General features: G+C 39.7%; 1 protein-coding gene across 1 annotated transcript; it reads left to right on the top strand.

The window, feature by feature from the left end:
• Positions 1-232: 232 nt before the first annotated feature.
• LOC119476254 (solute carrier family 22 member 5-like) lies at positions 233-9,910 on the top strand. The gene is made up of 11 exons (XM_037749599.1): positions 233-439; positions 1,279-1,461; positions 3,147-3,250; positions 4,193-4,347; positions 4,526-4,697; positions 4,901-5,033; positions 6,088-6,188; positions 7,522-7,736; positions 8,592-8,774; positions 8,882-9,017; positions 9,700-9,910. Exons 1-11 carry the CDS (start codon positions 233-235, stop codon positions 9,767-9,769), a joined length of 1,659 nt encoding a protein of 552 aa, XP_037605527.1. The 3' UTR covers positions 9,770-9,910.
• The last annotated feature ends 897 nt before the right edge of the window (positions 9,911-10,807 follow it).

Here is a 10,807-nt window from a genome sequence, read left to right on the forward strand (position 1 = left end):
CATACATGTTTGCTTCACTGGCATTCCTGAGTGCAAAGACGTTAACGCTCTAGGCTAACTGTCTCTTAACTTTCACTTTTGTATGCAGACTTTATCTAGTAGGCCTGCTGGGTGTGGCGTTAGCTGTCAGGTGAGGGGAAGGCAGAACAGTCTGTCTTTTTCCTGTTGCAGTAGAAAAAGAAGAAGTCTGCAGGACAAAGACTGTGGAGGGGAGAGTTAGGACTCTGAGACTATGCAGGATTATGATGACACCACAGCTTTTCTGGGTCAGTGGGGACGTTTCCAGCAGATTGTCTTCTTTCTGCTCTGTGTCAGCGTCATGCCCAATGGATTTGGTGCTTTCTCTGTCGTCTTCTTGACTGATATTCCCGGTCACCACTGCCTGGTTCCTGAGGTTAATCTGACCCAAGATTGGCGCAATGCTACCATCCCAATAGAGGTAATTAAGTTTTTGAAGAGTGTCACCTTGTTTTCTCATTATGAAAGTTACTTCTTTAACAATTCCAAAAGAGACAAGCGGAAAAATAATTACTCTCATCTTCCCATATATAGGCATTTTTTGTCTACAATATTGCTGAGGACCTTAAATATTTGTGAGTTCAGCCTACAAGCATAAAAAAGCTCTGATTTGTAATTAATATAGGATTTCTATTATAATGTTTTATTTACTGAAAATTATAATTGTTTATGTAATATTACAATTTTTCAATAATCAAAGTTGTAGCTTTGGGGTTAATATGTTTTTTTTTGCATCTGTTAAGAGGCTTATAAAGTAGTCTGGCTACAATCCAGGATTATATATTAAGATATACTCTAGTTGTACATTAGCCTAGTGGTAGTGTAAGGTCCACTTGGAACCAAGGATGAACTGGTTCGATTTTGGTGGTCAAAGGTCAAATGTCACTGACCTCACAAAACACTTCTTGATCATAACTCAAGAATTCATAATGCTAATTATGACAATTTTACACAAACATATAATAGGATAAAATGAGGACATTTTGGACAGACATGTGAAATGCAGCTTGACTGGTTGGCAGAGGCATAGTGATAATTCTAGTTTGGACCGGTTAAGGGACTTTTTAAAGCAGTCTGGCTAATTTGTCAAGGTTCAAGCACACAGCCAAGTTAGAACACAGTTGTCAACACCTCATTGATCTATCACAAATTCAACACATTTCCTTACACAGTGCAGCACCGTACACAACAAGGGAAGGTTCATTGTTAAAGAAATGTTACCAATAACACTAATAAAGTTTGTGTCATTGTTACTGTGAGGTGGTGGATGGGAAACGGGAGCTGAGCCGATGCAGCAGGTACAGGCTGGATGTGGTCAGAAATCTCTCTGCTCAGGGATTAATTCCTGGCAGAGACGTCAACCTCACCGACCTGGAGCAGGAGGGCTGTGTGGACGGGTGGATCTACAGCAAAGACATCTACCAATCCACCATAGTCTCTGAGGTGAGAGTGTACATCTACTAATATGTGATTGTTTGTTGGTCTAGTTTAAAGGAGAACTACGCCCATTTTCAAAATTCATACATGTTATTCCTATGGTATAAGACAGTCCAAGAAAAATAAGTAAACATGAACAACTCTCTCCCAAATCCAAAAGCTAAAATGCTAAACCTCAAATTTGTCATGCCATAGGGTATACATTGTGAAACTGCTCCATAGACAAAATACTATGGGTACATTTTTTGTTTCACAACTGAGAACACTACAATAGAATAAAACTCATTTGAGTAACGAAAACAAACATTCTATGCGTCCACAATGTCAGTCTCCCATTCATTGTCTATGGAGCAGCTCCAGGCTTTATACCCGATGACATCACAAGTTTGAGATTTAGGCTGCATTCACACGAGATCAGGCGGTGCGGCGAAAATGCTTTTGGCATTTCCATTTATTTTGGTTAGGGGTAGTGCGTTTGGAAAAGAGAGTAGGCTGAAAAACTAAGCTGCTGTATAACTTCATTTAAATCTATGCATTTAATAAGTGATAAGTTACACAGTGATCTCTTTAAGTAGGGCCAGTACTTAAAACTTGAGTGAAGTTGCATAGGGAACCTGAACGAATTATCATACTAAAGGTGAAAATACTAATGAAGACATTTCCTGTTTAAACAAATGAAATGGATGAGAAGGTAACATTTTGTGCTGTATGTTTAAGCCGTTTATATTTTGCAATCGCGGAGATTTCCTTAGATAAAAGCACGTGACATACACTGGAAGTTTATTTATGTCTTGAACTCAAGGAGAATCGAGTCAGCAAATACAAGTCAACAAGTGTGCAGCTAACCTAATTCTCAGCAGCCTCTCCTCAGAGAACACTTTTTGCTGGAGCCAAACATGACCCAACATAACATAACCCAAACATGGTAATTGTCTATAAAACAACACCTGGATATCAGTGAGTCAGGAATGTGGGCCACTGTTGTGTGAGATTCCCCCTCTTTGCGCCAACCTTGGGGGGTAGACAAGAAAACAGGCTGGCCGATTATCAGAGGCCTTCAACATGTACCGGGGGTAGTTAGACACAGCTAGAGACTGACTAGTGACCTGGGGTACCCAGCAGATGGTTTCAATATATATATTACAGAGGGAAGGGGGGGGCTCTTTCCTAAGGAATAATTCCTTAACAGTAACTATTGTTTAAGTAATCAGTAATTAATGAATCTCTTTATAGTGTATTGGTGTGAAGAAGAGCCAGTGGTATTCTTATGAGAAATTGCTTTATCTAATACTTCAAACTTGAGGGAACTCATGTAGGGAAGCTGAAGGAATTATCATACTAAAGTTGGAAATACTAATGAAGAAATTATTTCCTGTCTAAAGAAATTAACTGGATAATTGGAACAAGTAAATACAATTTTCCCAATTTGCGCGATTTAAACGGTATGTATGCATTGAAGGAGAATTCCTTTGATAAAAGCACATCTCTCTCCAAATACCATGCACATCCAAATAACATCCAGTCATCATCCCACCATTTGCGGCTGTTTATACCAAAATTAAATATATTCAAACAGCAGGTAAACGATGTTACCACATGGCAGCTGAACATAGCATCAAGCCGCAAATAAAGTCATGTTTTTAGCTCAAAAGTTAAGTAATTGTTTAATTGTTCATATATGGATATTCCAGTTTGACCTGGTGTGCAGTGATCAGTGGAAGCAGCCGTTGACTTCCACAGTTAACTTTCTTGGAGTTCTTTTTGGATCCTTCTTCTCAGGGCAGCTCTCAGACAGGTACTGAAAACACCATCTCACAATAAAATAAAATACACAGTGGTTGGAAAATTTACTTGTAGACTTGCTGCTAATGTTCTTTTTTATTTTATTTTTTCAAATGATCAATTAACTTGTGTAATGGAAATTCAATTAATATTCCGAGATGAGTCCTAATGAACGTTGAAATAAGGATCTCGAACAGATGAAATGTCTTTGTTGTATTTTATTCTTGCAAGAAGAGGCACTGGTTATACAGAGTCACACAACGTCTGCAGAAGAGTGCACTGCAGGAGATTATTACAATGTGACTATATAGAAATCTACAACAGGGACTGTGAGTGTGGATTTGTTTTGCACAGATAAGGAGTTGTTTTACTGGGACAGTGTCCCAGTAAAAGTCAACACTCAGTACTTTCCCACTACATGAGACGAAGAGCAAACAGACATTAATTTTCCACTGTTGCATAAAGAGACATCATTACATAAAATGTAATTTTCCATTACACTTGTCATCTTTAGTTATAGTTATTTGAGGTACAGTGGAGAATTATATAAATATACTGTATATATATATATTAGACTTTAGACTTTAGACTTTATTGTCCCACAGGGGGAAATCTCTCTTCCACAGCACTGCACTTGTCAGACACCAATACACACAACAGCACACAATAACACAGTAACAGCAACAGCAATACAACAGCGACAACAACAGAAAATGACGGACAGCAGTACACACTGGGGCCTATTCAGTGACGCCTGTTGTGTAAGGTGGCTATGACAGTATACAGTATATATGCATATATGGATTACAGATTGTTATGATCTCTGACCCTAAGGTTATAGAGTAGATACAAAAAACATTGCCCCTCGTGTTCAGTATGTTCCTTGTACTTTTGCCTTGTTTTAAATCTTATTTTTATTTGCCCTTATTTTTTTTTGTTTGACTTCTCACTCTAGGTTTGGAAGAAAGCCTGTTCTCTTTGCCACCATGGCAGTTCAGACAATTTTTTCCTTTTCTCTAATGTTTTCACCTTCATGGACAGTGTTCTCCATCATCCTCTTCATCAATGGTTTGGGACAGATCTCCAACTACGTAACTGCTTTTGTGCTGGGTAAATATGAACAGGTCACGCTTTAGTAACGACAAATAATACTTTCACATAGTAGTCAGTGATTTTGAATGATATACATGTATTGTGTGTACTGTACTTGTCTTGTTGTATCACTAGTATCGTCACTTATTACCTGAACCTCTGTCATACATTTCTCTCTCTCACTCATTTTGTGCAGGCACTGAGATCTTGACTGGCAATGTACGGGTCATCTTCTCGTCTATGGGTGCGTGTCTAGGCTTTGCCATTGGCTACATGATGCTGCCTCTCTTAGCTTACTTTTTAAGGGACTGGAGATCTCTCATTTGGGGTATCTCTCTGCCTGGCCTGCTCTACATCCCTCTCTGGTGGTAGGTTGTACTCATAACAAGAACATGTATTCATGGTAAGTTTACCTTACTGTGCACCTTAAATGTCATGATTTTACTAATAATAATTTACTCTTTCATTAGAGAAATATTCTAACTTGACGTCATTCTTTTTGTAGCTTTGTTTTTTAAGACCCTCTGATCTGGTCTGAACTTTTTTGTTTCTCTGTTGAATATTGAGGCAGGTTCATCCCAGAGTCTCCTCGATGGTTGCTCACTCAGGGAAGAGTGGCGGAGGCTGAGACCATAGTGAGAAAGGCTGCTAAAATGAACAAAGTCGAGGCTCCACGGGTCATCTTTGAAGATTACACTGTACATGTAAGTCTGCTTTGACTGAAGCCATGCAGGATCAGACACAGGAGATAATAGAACTCACGCAAGAACCACTTGTACGATCAGATTTGTTCTTAAGTAGCTTGTACGAGTGATTTAGGTGAGCTTTTCGCATTCAACAATTTTCTCGTATTTTGAATTTTCTCTTAGGTACGAACACAATTTACGAGTGGTTCAGACCTGTCGTAGGAGTCGTGCAATTAGTCTGCTGTTAACCAGACATACGTTTTTCACTAATGGATTGAATATTTAATTTCTTTGAAGCAATTTTGAGTTTGAGAATCCTATATAAATTACGCTTCACAATTATTTCGCCATTATCCTGTTTTACTCTGCAATTCGAATTATAATTCTGAATTTATTGATATAGCTTAACGATATCATCAATTTAATATGGCCATTGATGCTGTTGTATAGCACTACAATATCAATATGAACATCTCAATCTTCAAAACAACTTCAATTATGCATTAATTGAAGGTTATTTTTGTCTCTGTATATAATAAGGTGACCAGGCGCGTCATGGCTGAATTAATTCTTTTGGATGTGCATCAGGCCCTTGACAGACAGCGTGTCTTTAGACAGCATGCTGATATATTTGCAGAGACAGATGAATGGGGCAGAACGCGCAGCCTTATATGCTATCATTGGGGAGTTAATTATGCTACAATTCTCATTTACAACAACTCATTTACGTGCAGGTGTCATTCATCATGTTTACGAGGGTCATTTATACAGTTATCTTAAGTTAGGAGCATTTGCTGAATCTGACGTGGCACAATCGTACAAGCCCACAGTATGAAAAAAAGCAAGAGAAAGTTAAGGCAAGAATACAAAAATGTTCTTGTATGAGGCCCATTGTGTGTGCTTGAGGACACAAATTGTTAGTACAATTCACCCTGTAGGTAATAATGTCTGTACCAAAATCATGGCAATCCATCCAGTAGTTGTTGAGGTATTTTATTCTGAACCAAAGTGGTGGACCGACCAGCTAAAACACAACAAACTGCTGGTGGAACTGAGGTTTTGTATCTTGCAGGCTGATGAGAAAAAGACACACCCTAAGGGACACCACAATGTCTTCAACCTGCTGAGGACAAAAGACATCCGAAACACGACCGTCATTCTGTTCCTGGTGTGGTGAGTATCCAGTACATACAGATTTTTAGGCATTATTAATTATTTTTTATAAATACCTCAGCATAATTCAATCCAATACAACACCACCACCACACACTACAGTCAGTCATTACAAAATTCCCTCTGAAACTAGGAGTTTGACTCCTGGTAACGAAACCTCCTGCCCTGTATGCATTCAATGAACACAGTTGGCAGTATTCCTGGGTGGGAAGCCAGTGAGTGTTCATGTCCTTTTCACTGCACCCGCAACTCCTACTAGTTAGTCCTAAACCTCCCAGTGAAGCTCTTTATTGGTAGGTGAAAAGAAGCAATTGGTAAGGGTCTTCTTTTATCTCTAAGACACCCCTGCCACACCAACAGGTGGAGTTTCTGGGGGTTGTGCTCGATGCGTGCAGGCTGCGGACCGCTTTGTCAGATCACAGACGAACACCCTGCTGCAGGCAGTTTGCAACTGTGGCGGGGTGTAGTAGTAACAGCGTTGACCGTCATGCAGGCACTGGGGTTTAGGGCAGCAGCCCATCTGGCGGTCTCGTTAGGGCTCCTACACATGCGGCGCCTGCTGGGGTGGTTTACCAGCCCTCGCTTGGATGCCAGGAAGCACAAGTGGCACTTGGTTACTACTCTCCCCTCAGTACAGGACGGCTTGTGATACTGGGTGTCCCCACAACACCTGTTACAGAGAACACCACTGGGATGAGTCACCTTCTACGTCACCGTGTTCACGGTGGCATCCCTGATGGGGTGGGGAGGTACCTGGCTGGGAAGAGTGGTATTTGGTGTGTGGTCCCAATGCAGGACCGACACATCAACCTCCATGAGCTGCAGGCAGTCTTCTTGGTCCCCCCAAACACTTCAGGCCCCTGATACGGGGGAGGCCCATGTTGTTGAGGACCGACAACCGCACCATGGTTATAAAGAAGTAGGTGGGCTGTGGCGACTAACCTCTAGCCGGTGATGGTCAGTGTGGTTAGGTCGACGTTGTGTCGCGGTGGGGCATTCATCAGGCTCCACCCACTGTAACCGTAGAGTCCAGTAGATGGTAGAGCCTGTATGAGTTGGAACGAAGGCTATGATATTGTAATCCTAGTTCTATAAGCACAGGCGGAGCCCTCTATCAAGGGGTCCCTGTCGCTGCTCGCTGAAGAGGGTGTAGGATAGCAGACAGCGATACATGCTGACACGTTCTGTCTTGATGGCAATGAAGAGTAAACAAAAGTCCTAAGTCTGATAGTCTTGGTTTGCAACATGGAGCTACTGTACGGTATGTTAAATTTCTATGCAAATTTCCATTCAAACATCTCTGTTGTCTGTATCTCTCTCTATCTCTTCCCAGGTTCACTCTGAGTGTTGGATACTATGGCCTCTCCCTGAACACGTCCCGACTTCATGCTAACCCCTATATCAGCTGCTTCCTCTCAGCAGCTGTAGAGGTACCAGCATACATTTCCAGCTGGCTGGCACTGCAATACCTTCCACGACGACTGTCTGTCATATTTATCTTGCTCTTTGGAGGACTGTCGCTGTACTTCATTCAACTGGTGCCTCAAAGTAAGCAGTGTCATGACGTGACATGGCATCACAGTACTGTCATATTTCCAAGCAAATATTTTTAGGCTCTCTCTGGAGCCGTGAGAGGCTTTCAACAACTTTTTCACATATACAGTAGTACTTTCCAAGACCTGCAAACAGACTTTGATGTGTAAAATCGATTGAATTCCCCTTTAAGCCAGCTTCTGATGTTGAAGAATTGTTAAGACTATGAGGAGTCTTAACCCTCCTGTTGTCTTCGGGTCAAATTTGAGACTTTTTCAAACTTCATTATATCATAAATATGAATGTCTTTCACCTAATTTCCCCCAAATTACATGGATGGTTCCCTTATGGTCTTTGCAAACTGTCACACTGTCATTAAACATTTTTTTATATTATAATATTTGTAATATTCTGACTAAACGTTGACATTCACCGGTCTGATAATCCATCTACATTATTCCTCCAATTTTGAGTATAGTCTAAATAATTCATAATTTCTGCATTTTTTCCTAAAAAATGAGGTTTAATTTCATATAAATGAGGTTTAATTTCATATAAATGAGGTTTATTGACCATGAATTCCAAAAAAAAGTGTAAAACTTGTGTTAATGAGTTGGAATGAAGTTGGCCAAAAAGGTGTAATACAGAATTGGGTGATAATTTATAATGTATGCTTTAAAAACAGTCAAACCAGACCAAAAGTTACATGGTCGACGGGAAGACAACAGGAGGGTTAAAGAAAAAAAAAAAGTGTCTTAATCAGAGGAGAAAATGGCTGCATGATGTGAAGGCAGGGTTAACTAGTGACCATCTTTCCATGGGGTCACACCAGCCGCATCACCAAATCAGGCTGGTCTTATGTTGTTTCAGGTTTATCAAGTCTGTCTGTTGCTCTGGAGATGCTGGGTAAATTTGGTCTTACCACTGGTACATCCCTGGTGTATGCCTACACAGCAGAGATTTACCCAACAGTGCTCAGGAACACAGCGACTGGGACATGCTCTACTGTTTCCAGAGTTGGCAGCTCCATTGCACCGTTTTTGTTAGAGTTGAGTGAGTAAATTGGTCTTTAATAGTAATTACTTGCATTTGTTTAACCTGGATTTATTTTAGCACAATGAGAATTTTCCTAATCTTAATTTCCCCTTCTCCTTCTACAGGTCACTACTTTAAGTACCTGCCTTATATTATAATGGGAACTCTGGCTGTTGTGTCCGCCTTTGCCACTCTCTTCCTGCCAGAGAGTTTTGGACGACCTCTACCTCAAACTATTCAACAGATGCATAAGAGAGAAAGGTGGGTTCCATAAGAAGTACAATATAATTATAATATTATTAGCATTGAAAGCCCCTATGTGTAGATTGGTATTTGGCAACTCCTAGAGATAGTAACAAAAAAGACAATTATCATTTAGCTTTTCACTCTTAAATTAATTTATAAACTCTAAACATATCATCCATCAAAATGTCTATAATTGCTCAGTTGTGTTCTTTATGTGTTTGCGAGTTTGCGTGTTAGTTCTCATATGGACAGTCCTGGCGCCGGCCCAGTTTGTTAGGATAATTGTGTTTCTATGCATGAGAAATACTCACCGTAGCTGAACAACCATTCCAGTTATAGTACTTAAACAAACTGTCTCTACTGAAAAACATTAAATAAAATAAAATATATTGCTTTTCATGTGTACCTGATGGTAATCCCCAAACAGATCTACTTGATACTGGTTGTTCAGGCAAGAAAATAGCAATGGAAAAATGTCGCTGATTATTCCCTTAATAAAACAACCCAAACTGATCCACCTCATCATCATCATCATCATGACTCAGATGATGTGATGTCGGTGGCATCAGTCTTTGTTGTGAACGATGATAATGAAGTTGGTAGAAATGAAAAAATATTCAAACATTGCAGCTTTTTTAGTTTTCCTGCATGCTGAAAACCAAATGATGGTTTCTTTATTTGTCTTTTCTCACTACAGCATGAAGTGTCCATTCATCACAAGAAGAGAACATTCAAAACCTGTGGTGCTTTTCGAAAGTCGACTCTGATTGTCTAAAACATTACTACTTACATGAGTTATTGATAAATATTATTATTATAGATATTGATAACATTCAGCCACTAGATGTCGCATTTTCCTTCCCCCGTTCCAGTAGTGTACTGTTCAGCTATAAAATGAGAAAGTTTGTGACCCGGCAGCCAGCAGCCAACAGAGATCTGTTGAGGAAATACCAAGCACCGCCCACCAGCCGGAGCAAACTTTCTCATTTTACAGCTAAACAGCACACTACAAGATGCTTCTGAAAACATTTTATGCGAGAAATGGGCATTAATGTAACATAATATTGATTAATATTTGATCAGGGCTTCCTAGTTTGACCGTTTGATTGGAGTTTGCAAGTGATTGATGGCTGTCTCCGTTGAATGAACAGCCAATAGGAACGCTCTCTGTGAAATGACCTGTGATTTTTTAAAGACTGAAAACAGCCATGAGGAGGTGCAGAAGTCTATTTTCTCTCAGAACACTTGAATTACAATATGCTGAAAGGTTATTATGTAATTTTTGCCAAATGATGCCAAAAATATTCTGCCTACTGCAGGTTTAATGTACCCCTGACATCGATAACATTAATACAAATGTGACAAACTTTTGGTGCAAAATGAGAACATCATTAATCCTTGCAATGACATGACAAAAACAAGAACATAAAGACTGATTAATGACAGCTTTAGTTATTTTCAGTTTGCAATTTTCCATTCCCATCCTGTCAAGTGAAAACCGTGTATTTCCAGATGTTTTGATGTTGAATGTTTTTGATAAACTGAAGGATTCTTAAGCTAAATAAACTACGTAAAAAGCCTCTTGCCTGGAAAATGCATCGTCACAAAGCTGATTTTCTGAGCTCATGAAAAGTTGTGGTTACATATGTTGGACAACATACACATTGGCGGTGATACAGTGTTGCAAGCACTTCAACACTGACAGAGTTACTAAATAAGTAACATGTCTAAGGCATCTATTGAGTGCAATATGTTGTACTATATATGCATTGCTACATACTTAACATGTCAAGCCTTATATTATC

Source organism: Sebastes umbrosus, chromosome 17 (genome assembly GCF_015220745.1).
Source record: "Sebastes umbrosus isolate fSebUmb1 chromosome 17, fSebUmb1.pri, whole genome shotgun sequence".
Taxonomy (NCBI): domain Eukaryota; kingdom Metazoa; phylum Chordata; class Actinopteri; order Perciformes; family Sebastidae; genus Sebastes; species Sebastes umbrosus.

Bases quoted from the DNA above. Each gene is read 5' to 3' on its own strand.
- LOC119476254 (XM_037749599.1), top strand. From the start codon at position 233: ATGCAGGATTATGATGACACCACAGCTTTTCTGGGTCAGTGGGGACGT. The intron at 4,698-4,900 runs GTAGGTTGTACT...ATATTGAGGCAG, and splicing joins CTCTACATCCCTCTCTGGTG to GTTCATCCCAGAGTCTCCTC. The intron at 7,737-8,591 runs GTAAGCAGTGTC...ATGTTGTTTCAG, and splicing joins CATTCAACTGGTGCCTCAAA to GTTTATCAAGTCTGTCTGTT.